At 33.0% G+C, this 14,978-nt stretch overlaps 1 protein-coding gene and 1 long non-coding RNA gene across 4 annotated transcripts in view; one reads left to right on the top strand and one right to left on the bottom strand.

Annotated features, from left to right (window-relative positions):
- LOC105320971 (cyclic GMP-AMP synthase-like receptor) overlaps window positions 1-14,978 on the top strand; it is a 160,893-nt gene that overhangs the window by 1,447 nt on the left and 144,468 nt on the right. The window contains exon 2 of one of the 2 annotated variants that reach the window (XM_066073638.1): window positions 4,430-6,557. The exons of the other annotated variant lie outside the window; for it this stretch is intronic. Within the exon in view, the coding sequence (XP_065929710.1) occupies window positions 4,448-6,070 (1,623 nt within the window). The 5' untranslated portion in view covers window positions 4,430-4,447 and the 3' untranslated portion in view covers window positions 6,071-6,557. Of the gene's footprint in view, window positions 1-4,429; window positions 6,558-14,978 lie in introns of those variants that run through there. 2 annotated transcript variants of the gene reach the window in all.
- Window positions 7,450-14,829, bottom strand: LOC136272476 (uncharacterized). 2 transcript variants are annotated; one of them, XR_010710489.1, is made up of 5 exons: window positions 14,763-14,829; window positions 13,729-13,791; window positions 13,266-13,304; window positions 12,919-12,963; window positions 7,450-7,990 (listed from the first exon to the last, which is right to left on the bottom strand). It is a non-coding gene; the product is annotated as an uncharacterized lncRNA (long non-coding RNA). The 2 variants fall into 2 exon arrangements; XR_010710488.1 differs by lacking the exon at window positions 14,763-14,829 and having other exon boundaries at window positions 13,729-14,683.

Below are 14,978 nucleotides of genomic sequence, written 5' to 3'. Positions count from 1 at the left end.
CGGTTTGGATTTTGATATGGATGTTGCTGGAAAAGTTGTTTGTTGGGATCTCATAAAGGTCGTAACAATATTATTTTGTAAGTGATTTGTGTAGTATGAGTGTAAAAAGCTTTATATGTTGACATGTACCTGTTTTCATTTGACAAGTTAACGAAAGTCTTTGTGCGTACAACTGGCATAAAGTTGCCGCAGAAAGTATGCTGGTTTATACAGGAGGCATTAATTTATCAGAATTTTTTTTTTGTTGGAGTACATGCTTTTTTTTTTTAGGAGTTTAAGTCATTGTTGTTAAGTTCTTATAGTGCACAATCATTAAAAACGGCAATTGGAAAACAAAACATTCTTTTTCTTTACTTTTTAACCACAAAATATGGAATTCAAAAACTCTATGCATTACATTTTATTTATTAACTCCATGCATTTAAAATCTACCTTGAATCAGAGCTGTGTGTGTGTGTACCATTACGTAAGCTCTCCCTCGCCCCCGGCCGAGAAAATCGGTCACCATGCTCGCGGCTGGACTACCTAGCGGTCAGCGGTTATCTAATACACGAGAGTTGCGTCTCTCATATATGAGTTTATTTAGCCGCGAACTCAAGAATTGTTTTAGTTCTGATTACACAAAATCTTTTGTGGATTAAACGATTGGATGTCAAGTAAGAAATAGTTCATTTAATTAATAAAAGCAATGTCATTCTCTAAAGCAATAATAGACATAGATCAATTGTGGGGTTTAAGTTTAAAATATATAACTTCTATTTGATAGAGTAAGGTCATTATATTGCAAACTTTTCAAATCTTCCTTGGTTGTGAGCTGTGCGTTTCTGTGCGTTGTACCTTTACGAAATATATTCTTTGCCCACGGCCGAGGAGATCAGCGACGGCTGCATTACCTAGCGGTAAGCGGTTATTTAATACACAAGATTCGCACACCGCGACTTACACTTACATGCATATGAACGTGTTTGAGTTAATATAGCCGTATATACAAGAACTGTTTTAATTTTATGTTATAAAAGTTTGTCCTACTTGTATATATTTAATTAAATATTTGAGTGTAAATGAATATTAATGAACGATATTACTCCAAATCGGAAAAATCGTTAGACATAAACTAATGGTTGGTTTGTTTATGTAAACTACTTTAAAAACTGTACAATTAATGTTTTAAATCAACAACACCCCCCATTCAAATAATGATGATCATCCCTCGCACATGGCTGAGGAGATCCGGCGCGAGTGGATAAGTGATCCGCGGTCGGTTCGTGTTCTTCTACATGTACCTTATGACGCGTTTATGTTTCATATTTTGCACGGACACAACTATATTTTATTATGTTTTCAACTATTATATTGGTTTGAAATGAAAAGATAAATTTATTTTACTTGTACAGTTGATTAAGCATTGATTTATACGATAGCATATAAGGTAGTTTAAAAATCAAATCAAATTATAATCAAAGTTCCATGTTACATGTTTGCGGTAGGTGCTAGCACGATAAAGGAATGCCCTGAATTGAGGCATTCGATGATTATTTTAAAAAATATTCACATGAGTTTAAACAACTTTAGATTAGATTCTATCGGTCACTACTGTAGTTTCATTGTGGAAGCGAACTCATTGCTGCCCCCCCCCCCTCCTCCCGCCCCGCTGACAGGTGCTCGCGCTGGATTTTTTTTTTAATTGGAGAAAAGATAGCAAGATCTGTCGAAAATCATTTTTGGTGGTTTCTTATGTGTAATATTTTGTTTCACTTTCCCACCCCTTTGTTTATTCGGCCAGTCTGTGTTAATTCAATTGCCGCATGCGACCGAGAATCTTGTGTCGCTTCAGCGCACACAGCTCAGAACATTTATAGCCCCAGGTCATCAATTGTTATGTAATTGAGTAACAGTTGGAAGGGTGATTTTACTACATAAAATAATAAAATCATAATATAATCTATTTGAATTGAGTACCATGCGTATAGATTCCCATAATAATTAATTTTTTTTATAACCTTTCTATGTTTACATTTAATTTTGTTCAAATAATTAATAAATTTTCTATCATTTAAATTGTGTGCTTCATCAATTACGTATTCCGATTACCTTGAAGTCATTATTTTTCCATTGGCTTTTGACAAAAGAGAGACGCCTGACCATCCAATGAAAACAAATACACAGAGTTTGATTGACAGGTTTAGCCAGGTGCAGGTCTCACCCGATGTCCGAGGTTATGTGTGCTGCTTGTACACAGCCGAATGGTCTCAGTAAGAGTTATCGATGTAAATAAATAATAAAAATACATGCTTATCAAAACATGATCGTGCAAGTTAAAGTTGATTTAGATTTGTTCCAATAGAAATCATGTTTCGCTAACTGTATTTAATATTTTTTATGTATAGCGAATTTTAATATTGTTTCAGTACTGAAACATCGCATGAAAACGTTAAATATACATGTAATTATCTGTTACTAGTCGTCTTTTGATATATATACCTTTCTTTTGTTTGTTAAAAATTCGCTCAATTTTGTTAAAGTAATGTAAAACACGGGCGCCATTTTGAAACAATTAACTTGTCAGAGAGTTCCAAATGAAATCTGATGAACGTTTCACACGGTTCTCGCACGCTTTGCTCGAAACGATTTACACGCTTTGCCCGAAACGCTAAACGGTTTACATGAAACTTTAAAAGGTTTACACGAAACGTTTCTCGCACGTAGGCCGCACGCTTTTTTGGTGTAGTAGTACGTTTTATGGTCTGTAAATTTTGTCAGCACGCAATTCTAAACTTGCACATAGTCTTCAAAAATTTAGAAATATTTTAATATAGAAGTTATCTTTGAGAAAGGTTTACGTGTTTTGTAGACGGGTTCAGTTTAAAAAAGAAATACAATTCCTGACATGAATAATGAGTACATACTGTTTATAACAATGCTTGCTACCCTTGAAAATTTAACTCGCCGTTAAACATCTCACTTTTTAAAGAATGTTTGAAACAATTACATAAACTCTGCTCGACAAATAGTTTTCCTAAAATATTTTCTTCCTTTCTTTGTTTCAAAACACGTTTTATATACAGGCTTTCAATCACAACACGTTTTTATAACAAAAGCAGAACTGAAAGTATAGTCATTATAATCATTTGACACCATATAACATATATTTTCAACTCGCAGCAACAACGGAAGACCTACTCGGGGCTTTGCCACGAGCTCTGCTCTAGTTATTATTTACATTTGTGTTGTATTGGTTAAAATAACATTTCAGTCTAATGTTGTGGTTTTCGTTGGTTGTCGTTAACATCATTTATGAACACATTTAATATAATCTGTTTCTCTTGTTTACCACAATTAGTTATTTTGTCAAAGAAATAGTAAATTCTTTACTTGACATTATTTGTAAACAAATATAAGACTAGAGTCTCGTTTTATAAATTATTTACAACGTTTTCTTTCATGACTGACACAGTCGCTTTTAACTTGACTTCTAAAATACAAATTTTGGTGAATCGCTCAAAATACACAAGCAAATCATTTTGTACTGTAGAAATTTTTAAAAAAGCTTTCATTTAAATTCGAGTCTAGAGCTCCCTTTAAATACATGTGACTTAATATCTTTTGTGATTGCCCCTCTCACCAAAGCGGACGATTGCCTAAAAACAATTTATCATCGATTCGGTTTAACATGTGTTGCCTTTTTTGTAAACAATATCATAAAGTGTAAATCAATACATGTTTATTAAAGGTACATGTATGCATACTGTATTTTGGTAAAACATTTTTATTAGAATTTAAATGCAGCCCCAGGCGGGTTTTTTTTTTTACATTTACTTAGTAATTATATGTTTTGATTTAAATTGTTAAACCCCTTTGAATTCAATGTACAACATATCTCCTTCTGAAGTTTTTATTGTTTTTGATAATGGAATCGGGTGGAGTTATTCTACATGTAAACTATTTTTTGGGGGGGGGGGGGGTGGGGGGGGGGGGGTTCGAACAAAAAAAAAAAAGGGAACACGATATCATTCTTCAATTCAAGTGTGTAATTTTCAGATAAGTTGATTATTAAGGCATATGGCAAAACGTTGAAGGAGTAACTATGTAAGTCATATACATGTATTAGGCGAAATAAGAGCAATTTAGGATTAAAAATTGTATTTTCAAAAGTTAAATTCAGTAAATATAAACAAACGCCCCTTACGGATTCGAACTCATGATCAGCGATTCATAACCCTCATAATTTAAACCATTGAGCTTTGATGATATTCAAACAAATTGATTTACACAAATAATTTAACAAAATATTCAAATTGGTATCTTGTGACGTAGCGTCTTAAAAAGTTGAAGTCGAGGAGTAGTAATGTACCTTAAGATACTAATTTGGATGACACAGACTTGTACTTATGAAAATCTTCAATCTCACTCTTATGTTTTTCATTTGCAGGCCAATTTATACTGGAGAATGTCAATATTCCGCGTTCCAGTTTCTAGATACAAGCAATTTACCAACATACCAAAATTCTTCGGCACAAGACGTTTCACACAGAGGACCGTCCGGGCTGTCTCGGACTTTATCGATTTCAAACACGACAAAACTCTGTTTAAAACCGAGGCGTATAACATTACTCAAGCCGTTACTCGTATGGTTGAGAATATCATCATACAATCTTCTGAAAAAGATCCTCGCTTTAAAATAAGATCTCTACAGTTGATAGGAAGCATGTACGAAGAAACGAAGATTTCGGTGCCCAACGAGTTCGACTTTTTCGCAGTGTTTGATTATGATGTTATTGGCGAACGAATATTTGGTTTAGAACCCGGGTGTCGTCCGGGTTTTACCAAAATTCGTGTAAAGGAAATTTCTAAAGAGTGGTTAGACTGCTGCCAAGGACTTTATCTGTCTCCGCACATTTGTATGAGAAAATTTGAAAGCTTGCTTCCATCACAAATAGCAGACATCGAACCAATCACCACACCATCAGGAACATTGCATGGCTGGAAGAGGAGGAAGAGGACATTCGATTTGTATTGGAAAGATGCAGATGGTTCTAAAATTGACATTGCAGTGGACATTATGCCGGCTTTTCCTGTGATCTACAGAGATCTTCCAACAACATTGCGCGAGGCTTGCACGGACACCAGAATGCACGAGATTGGACCTAATCAAGCTTGCTTCTTAATTCCGAGGTCATGTGAACATTATTACGAGGGGAAGTGTTGGCATAATTCATTTGCGCATGCGGAGAGTGAATTGATTAGAAAGATGGACGCAGGAAAAAAGAAATGCCACCGTGTTTTAAAAAAGTTGTTTACTGATGACTTGATGGGCAAGTCTGGATTTCTTACATCCTATGCATTGAAATCTGCAATAATGTACAAGTCCAAGAAAGAGTTTAACAATGAAATAGATTTTCTTTTGTACATTTTCGTACATTTTGCGAAGTGTTTTGATCAAACTTGCATGCCAACCTACTTTTTGACCAAAACAAACGTGTGGAAAAACATCATTGAACATCGCACACAAAATATTTGGGACACAAAATTCTTGTACGATTACCATGTGAAGAGACAAATTATAGAGCGTATTGATAAAGATGAACTCAAAGATCCCTCTTGCTTCCCTGCGTGGAATGTGGCAGTAATCCTGGAATTCTGGCGTCGGATGATGATTCTGTTTATAGTACTGTTCTGTAGAGCCGAGTCATCCATGGCTTTAGACTTTGCTTTCAGTTTAATAAATGATATCCACTCCAAAAGTAACCAATTTTATATGGAAAGGCTGAAAGACTGGGAGATTAATTGGCTGGTAGCAGCGCCTCAGTTTGATGTGATGACATTAAGAAAAAATCACAGAAAGGTTATAATAGCTCTCGACATTCCCGTATACACGGAATTGGTAGACGAGTTGCACAAATATAAACTTCTTGATATGGAGGCCTTAAACAGTTTGATTTTAAATAATCAGTATGAATTTGAGGCAGGAAATAAAGTCGATGTTCATAGACATTCTAATGTATACATGCCCTACACGTCCGCATGTAAAAGCGATAACTTATTATTACGCCAGGTTTACACCAATCGGTAGCATTGCAAAAACTGTAATGTCAATAGTGATACTGCATTCTTATATGCAGAAGAACGAACGTTCATTCAGTTACTGAGAACTGATTCAGTATCTTCTGTAATGACCCCTGATCTCTAAATTAAAGCAGCTTCCTTGGCAATGAAGATAAAGGGCACATTCAAGGATCACGTCAACACTATGAATATTGCAAAACGGCAACTACAAAGTTTGAACCTCAAAATTCAAAGTCTGACACTTGCAATTTCTGAATATGAGAGGACGTCCTACATGTACATAAAGAAAGAAACATCAAACAATATTAAATCCTGTGCAGTCGGAAAATAGGTAAACTGACAATAATAGGTGTCCAAAATTATGATTTGTTAAAAAATATGCAGAGATGAACTTCAGTTTTGATTCAAGATTCTTTTTTGGAGAACATCTTGCTTGTTATTCTTTTTATTGAAAGTAGTTATGCATGTCATTGAACAGTATTCTAAATTTACAACCAGGTAAAGGATCCGCAGCATTGTTAAGGCGTCCCGATGCTAAAATACGGCTGGAAAACGATATTATTTGAATCATGGCAAAAATAATTTTACCGGGAGTATTTCTTTAAATCTATGTTACATTTGAAACCTTAGGACTAGGCCTGCCGCGCATGCGCGAAAGTTTGTAAACATCCTGTAGTTCGAGTTTGTTCAGATAGAATCGAGAGTATGTCGGTATGTTATGCTACATCCATTTTAATGATATATTACACATAAACCTTATCTTAAATAATAAATAAACATTGTTGGTAACACCGTGATCTATATAGTGTACCCTTTTCGATCTCGAATGACCCTGAACTTGTAATATTTATAACGTAAGCATAAACCAGGGACGTATACATGGTACATTCATCCTTGCATAAACGTAAGCATCGCAAGAAATATTATTATGTTTATAAGGCTTAATTTTGATAAGGGACTCGTGCATACACATACATTCCTTATAAATTAACAAGTAGAATGAAGAATAAGATATTTATTTCAAATAATGAACCCACAGGGTGTATAACAAACATAAAATATATTTGGAATTTGATGACATTACAAATATATCATTGACTTATTAAAAAGAAACATTGTGCTCGGTTTGTTTACATGTATGATCTATTAAAAAAATGTTATGGATATACATGTAGCATATCGCACCATTTTATTAAGGGGGCTGGGCATTGTAATTTAAAATAAAAGTATTACAAGAATAAAAATATTTTCTGGCAAAGAAATTAAAGTAATATATAACATGTATAACAATGTTTGACGATATGTATAAAGTATAGCAGTTACCTAAGTCTACCTATAAATAAACATTTTTTTCTTTGACGATTCATGTGGGCTATAAAGGTAGCAATCATTGCAGAAAAAAATAATGTGGGCTATGTATTTTTTTCTGCAATATATTGCCACCTTCATACTCTTTAATATTGTTATTTTCTCTATCTGCAGAAGAATTTGAAATAACAATTTGATGATGTATCAGAATATCTGACACATTGGATCATAAAAGATTAAAAATTTCAGATATTACATCATCAGCCTCCAAAGAGCACTCATTAGACTTATTCAACACTTTGTCATTCTGATCAAATATATTATCTCTTCTTTTAATCTTGCCGGGATAATCCAGATCCTCTCAAAGTAAGATGTGGTTATGATGTATCACAGCTTGTGATTGGTTTATTTCTCTTGTCTCTGAACATACAATTCTGAGAACATTACCAATATGATATGTATAATGATATGCATATCATAACAATAAATTTATTCATATGATAAATAGGACAAAGTATGGCATTATTCTCAAACAAACTATGGGTAACTCTTCACAATGCAATATTTTTTATTCAGATGATTGAGATGATCCATATTTTCACCTGAGTCTGATGGTAGCCTGTGGAAGGAAATTATTTAAACATAAATGAATGCATGTAGAACAGTTTGACTTTCCTATATTTTCCCAAAGTATAATTAATCTTTTATGCGTGTTAAGACATATTCATGGTAAATAATATTTTTTAAAGGCCATTACCTATGGACACTAACTTTAATTATGAATACTTGCATATAGCCTAATACATGTATATACAAACATGAACATGCATTTGTATTTAATTCATTTATGTATACATATAATAGGAAATACAGCTTTGATGACCCTAATATGCATTATCAATGAATGATTTTTCTGCAAATACTTTCAGCTTAACCTATTTTTTTTTTAAAATGCACCATCACATCAATGTTGACTTTTTGTAGTGTTAAATGTGTATTGTACAATATTTACATTCCACGTATATTTTGCATGTAAAGCTACTGCAGATATAGCACCATAACACAGACATGGTACTAAAAGGTTAAATCACGAGTTTTAATTGTGACGTCACAAACGTTGAACGCTGATAAATACAACGTCACAAGCGAAAATCAAAGTTCACGCTTGTGGCTGTTACAGTGGCTCTTCCATTAATTGAAACTTACCCATAGGATAGTACAGTAATTTTGAGGTATAATTCGCATTTGCGTACAAGGCAAGAAGGTAAAAAATGTAAATATAAGCATTAAATCCTTATTTTTTGAAAGATATAGTCTCATAACTGTAACGGTGTGTGCAAACAAATTTTCATAACGCGCTAACGCGCGTTATTCAATTTGTATGCACACACCGTTGCAGTTATGAGACTATATCTTTCAAAAAATAAGGATTCAATACTTAATTATACAATTATAGCTTATAGGTTTAAATAACATGAACAAAAGTTGTTTTTTATTTTCCAAAATTATATTAAAAAAATTAAACGTTTTATTGACATTACTGGACATGATTTATTACATATTATCATGTATTTATTGACACCAAATTCTAAACTCTACATTGGTTTACTTGCAACTAATACATATTTTCCACTCTCATAAAAAGTACAAAATGATTCGTATAAAATAATTAAAAGCATATATCCTTCTTTGAACAATGAAATTATGATTTCGAAATGAACGTCCATAAATTAAGGTCAGACGACATGTTCCTCAATTTTAGATAACTTTTTCCAGGAATTTGTTAATGGTTTACTACTACTTTGACAAGCTTTCTTGCAAAAAAATTAGGGTACCTTACCAGGCATTTCTGCAAAATACTAGAGTATGCAATTTCCTATATAATCTTCTTGAAAATACACTTGAATTGCTGATATAAAAATAAATAAATCTGCAGCAGAGCGAAATTCACTATATTAGAACTATATCTCCGCCAGGGCGGGGCTTTGAACTCACGACCTCTAAAACCTTTACGCTACTGGCAGTGAGCGGCCACGGTTCTAACCACTCGACCATCTAGATATTTAATCAAATCCACGTAAATTTTGATCATTTTAAAAGTAGTTATAAAATTAATATTTTTTATTGGAACTCTTCATTACGAGGAGATACAAAAAGATTCTCGAGGAACGTGTCGTCTGACCTTAAAAACAATTTTTTTTGGTAAAATTTCACTGAAGATGTCTATTCTTCTTGTTTTTATCAACACTGCCAATCATCTTTTAATCTTTAATATAAAAAGTAAAGATAGATTATAATATTAAAGCTGTTAATATATGTGTGTTACAATTTGTCTCTCTGGGCCTCATCAGTCAGGTAAGAGATCAAACTGTTACACTAAAAATTATCAAAAATTCCCTGATACCTTCCTGGTTCCGTTTAATAATATTAAAAAAAACAACCCCCCCCCCCCCCCAATTCCAAATGCATATCAAATTATCATAATAAAACTTATTGGTAGATTTTAATAAATTCATTACTCTTTAAAATGATTTTATGCAACCAGGAAAGTTTCGGCCCATACTCTTATCTATCAGACAGAAAACATACACAAAAAGTGCACACCAATAACTGTATTTATCTCCATTTGGCTATAGACGTCTTAAAACTTATACATGTATCAATCTGTGTTATAAAGTCAAAGCATTTATCAACTTCTGGAAAAAAAGAAGCAACAATAGTGAATCTTTACATGTAGTCTTGAACTGTATAAGGGGCCTGGTTAGTAGGGAATTTACATAAATTAAACCTAAAACAATGTTAGTAAACTAACAAATCTGCATGCCAAATACGGGCAGGTGAAACTTATTTTTGTTTTTAACTGTTAACTTGGAGCACATTAAAATTTGGAAAAACAAGCTGCAACTCAGCACTGGTCTGTTCACCATTGCCAGTCTGCTACTGGACTGACATGATGCTGGTTACAGATGTCAACCATCTATCACAAACTTTTTAAACCATGAAAGATCAATACACATATATTATTCAAGTCAACACCTGCAGTTAAGTAACTAGAAATGAAAATAAAGTAATTATTTTCAACATTTGAACAAAAATAACACAAGAACAAAACAACAAGAATGGTAAACAAATGAAATGATAGACAAATCTGAAGAGAGAGAGAGAGTTCTAGTCTGTTGTAGTATTGTTTTGTCATCCTCCAGACCTTGCCGCCCACAAAGGAGATAACAACAAAATCTGGAGAGAGAAAAACCTACTATAGGTCATTTTCGTGTCACCTACATCAGTCTTATGTCATCCCTAAAAGCCAACAAAGATTTTATTCTACATTTGTACTGTTTTGACCACCTGTAAAAACTATATCTTGTGTTTTGCCATCACTTTGTTTAATTGTTATCTTCTTATTATATAAGAAAGGAGGAATTCTAAACCAAGATGGTAGACCTTGAGCTGTAGTTGGATTTATAATTGGACCTTGACTTTGTGGTTGAAGAACAGTGGGTTCAGTAGTTGGAACTAGCCTTAAAGGTGGATATGGTGCTACAGAGGGACCTGACCTTTGACCTTGGGAATCACTGGGTTCTTGTTCCATCTCTTGATTAATTTTTCCTATTAACTGATCTTTTTCTTGTTGAGATGGTTTGCTCAGTGGTTTTTTAGTTTTTCTCCCAGGATTTTTATTTGTTGACCTAAAACGAGGCTGTAACACATTTTTAGCTACTGATGACATTTTTTCTGTTTTCTTAAACTCTTTGAGAGAGTTTGGAAGTTTTTCACATCCATTATTGGCAGAAATGATGTGATCTAATGCTGTAATTATGTTATCTAGCCTATGTTGCTGAACTAAGGGGCTATTATTACCAAAACCTGTCAGGTGCATCATCAGACACACCATCCATGCAAGTTTGGTGAAGTTAGGACGAGTAATAAGTCAGATACAATCATCAGAGGGCACCTGCTTCAAAAAGATTAACCAGCTCTAAATACCATAACCTCCTCCATCATATGAAACCTATGGCTCAGATTCAGCATTCAAGCCTGTCAGGCACATCAGTGTCATAAGATGCACCATCCATGCAAGTTTGGTGAAGTTACGACCAGTATTAACTAAGATATAATCATCAGAGGGCACCTGCTCCAAATGCTTTAACCTGCTTCAAAAACCTTAACCTCCTCCAGCATCTGAAATTCATGGCCCAGATTTAGCATCCAAGTCCATAAGTAGGTCCAGATGCATCATCCATGCAAGCTTGGTGGATATATGATAAGTAATAACTTAGATACAAGACCTACAACAACAAGTTTAATCAGGTCCGGACACCGACACCAGGGGCATAGCATAAGTTCCTCCCAACTTCATCTAAGTTAGCTAACTATAGGAAAATACCTTAATGAAATAGTCAAAATTTATGGATTTTTTCTTTAATTGATACTTAACAATTTTCAATCCTCAGCAATGTTCGATAACTCTAAATTAATTTGTACCATAAATCTGACTTTTATACAGACAATTTTAATTAGTATTTTACTGCTTATATAACCATCAGTCACACAACTACATGCATGGCGAAGTAGATCCACAGAGCACTCCCACTTATAAACCTGTTGGTATAGAGTTCTAGCCATTATTACTATTTTTAAAACTCAACTTGTTTCTTTAATCCATTATATCCATATCTTAAATAGGCAAATTTGCAATAACTTTGTAAAATGCATGGATACCATCTAAAAATTTCATTTTATATCATTTCAATATAAAGGTTGAAAGAAAAATATAATTTTTATGATGAAAAAAATTCTTTGTTTTGGGTTTTTTTTTAGAACTAAACTTTATTTACTTTACAATGATTGATGAGCAAGTTCTGCAACTTATATCAATATTAATTTGTTGACAATGAGCTTCCTTAAAACAGCAGAAAATCACTATATCATGATGTATAAGAAGTATTATAAGTCAAATTAGCAACAAAAAAATTGTAATTTGGGATAAAACAATAGGCCAATGTGTTTTAAGTGAACAAAGTCAGGAGTTAGGACAGACAGATGGACAAATACTAGAACTAAAGCGATCAGAATAGCCCAGTTGAGCTTACAGCTCAGGTGAGGTTAAAGTCTATGATTCTATGGAGAAGTTTTCAAGTTTTATATGACAAAAAAATTGACTACAGACAGACAGACAGGTTGATTCCAATATACTCCACTAAAATTTGTTTGTAGGAGCATTAAAACATTGGTAACAATACATAACCTGAGGGACTCAGGTAATATTTTAATTTAAAAGAGCAACAAACGCTGAACAAAAAGTGATCAGAAAGCCCACAGAACCTTGTCACAAGTATACTGTACATATATATATATCAATGTACGATTTATTTGGACTATGGTTTTTGAAATATATCAGGATGATATCACAATTGTTTAATGAAATAAGTTATTTTTGCATTAATGTCTACGCCATTTTTGCAAAATAGCAAATTATTCCATCAAGTTTCATTGTTTCAATAATCCTGATATAAAATCATGAACATGCAAAACTGTAATACTCACCTGTGTTGATCTATTCATAGGGAAATCTTCAGCAGGCCTATCTGTCTATTAAGTAAATATGGAAGAATAATAAGAATACTGGATACATGTAGTTTATGCTACACAATGACTCATTTGTATTTTTTAAAATAATTTTTTTAAAAATCTTATCTGTTTGTAAACTAGTGTTTTGAAAGAACTAGTAAAGGAGAGAAAATCTAAATAAAAATATATCAATACAATATTAACATGCAGCATAGAAATCAAGACAATACACATTTAAAACTCAATCAGGAGAAAGATTTACACAGATTATGTTTATATGACTTTAAATTTTAGCTGATGGGATAGGGGTGCATGTAACAAACCTCTGGTAGAATTTCCTGCAATGACCCCATTCCAGTATTCTGTAATAAAAGTAGTCCAAGTAGTAGAGTTATAGATACAAAATAAGAGAGACACACATACTTTAAGCCTTAGGAAATAAAACCAATGTAAATAAATTCTCTTGGATAAAAACTTGATAAGATACAAGTCAAGTTAATACTATCAATGTAAACGTTTAAAATTATTATTTATAACTTATAATTACTGGTATGTTTGACAGTAAACTGTCATCCTATCAGGTTAATTAATTATGTTATTAATGATAATATTATTTTAACCAGACAGTTTATTGTCAGAAAACGAAGCTTTTAATTTTGTATTAGAACACTACTGACTAGATTTAAGTATAAAACTGGCAGATATGAGGCCACTTGAACACTTTATACTTGTTATGACAAGGAATAAGAATATACAGATTTAGTATTGAATAATTCTAATACATACAGGCAAAAAGAAGCCTCCACTGCCTTCCATCATTCCGTCCACTGTAACTATCTGGAATACTACCTATTAAACAGTATTTTTTAAATATTTAAAGACAACAATAAGTGACGAGGCACAAACACACTCTGGTCCCATTTTATTTGGCAGGTTACAAGACCGTATAACTGTGAACTTGAGACAGCAACCCTTCAGAGATATATTAACTGTTTGATGTATACCATGTTATACAATTACATATTGATAGGAGATTCCCAGTAATGTGAAATGATTATGATAAATGAATAATAAAACTATGAAGTGAAAGCCACTTTTGATTGTAATTAACTTCCTATACTCTGTCCCAAGATATTTTGGATTCACGTTTGGCTTAATTGTTTGATATTTATAAATACCTCAGGATCCAAACGATGTTCATTCAAAAGTATGAACAATTTCCAAGATTTCTCAGTCAAAACGCCCCTGTTAGCTTATCAGGTTTCAATACAATGCTAAAAAATGTGATGTCTACGGAGATTTTGCATTGCAGCAAGCCCGGATGATAACGTTGAAATTTTGCGCGATGTATTCCGAGTGTATTCCGAATGGAGAAAAGATGTAAACATTCCCCATTATAAATCTCCGTAAGGAATCTGTTTTCGTTCCTGTGAATTTTTCCGAGTGAAAGATGATAATGTGTCAATGAAATTATCTTGGAAAATATCCCTTTCAACTATTTCAATTGCACTTCTTTCACAGGTAAGTGTATTTCTATTAAAAATCGTCCAAACGTGAATCCAAAATATCTTGGGACAGAGTATAGAGACAAATACTCTGTACAATCACAGGCCTCTTAATTTCTATAAATAAGCAGATAAATGTAGAAGAGAAAGATAATCATATATACCCTATCTATATATAAATACAAATACAGATAGGGTATAAATACTTCTCTTCTCCTACATTAAGCAGCTTATTGATAGAAATTTAGAGGCCTGTAGTACAATTAAACTATATGTACATGAACTGTACATAATATACTTATATTGTTTAATTACCTTAATTGATTTCTTGGATGCATATACTCTCTGCATTTAAATACGTATATATGACGTAATACATAAGTAATTGTATATGTTTGCATACATATATCTATGTTCTAAAGTTTGCCTGCACTGATTCACATATATATGACTAGGCCTATACCATTTATATGTTTCTCGAGACCCACGGTCGCTTCGTAAAACTTATTTCATTGAAACTACATTGTTTAA

Source organism: Magallana gigas, chromosome 10 (genome assembly GCF_963853765.1).
Source record: "Magallana gigas chromosome 10, xbMagGiga1.1, whole genome shotgun sequence".
In the NCBI taxonomy this organism is placed as follows: domain Eukaryota; kingdom Metazoa; phylum Mollusca; class Bivalvia; order Ostreida; family Ostreidae; genus Magallana; species Magallana gigas.
This window is presented reverse-complemented; position numbering and strand designations above follow the sequence as displayed.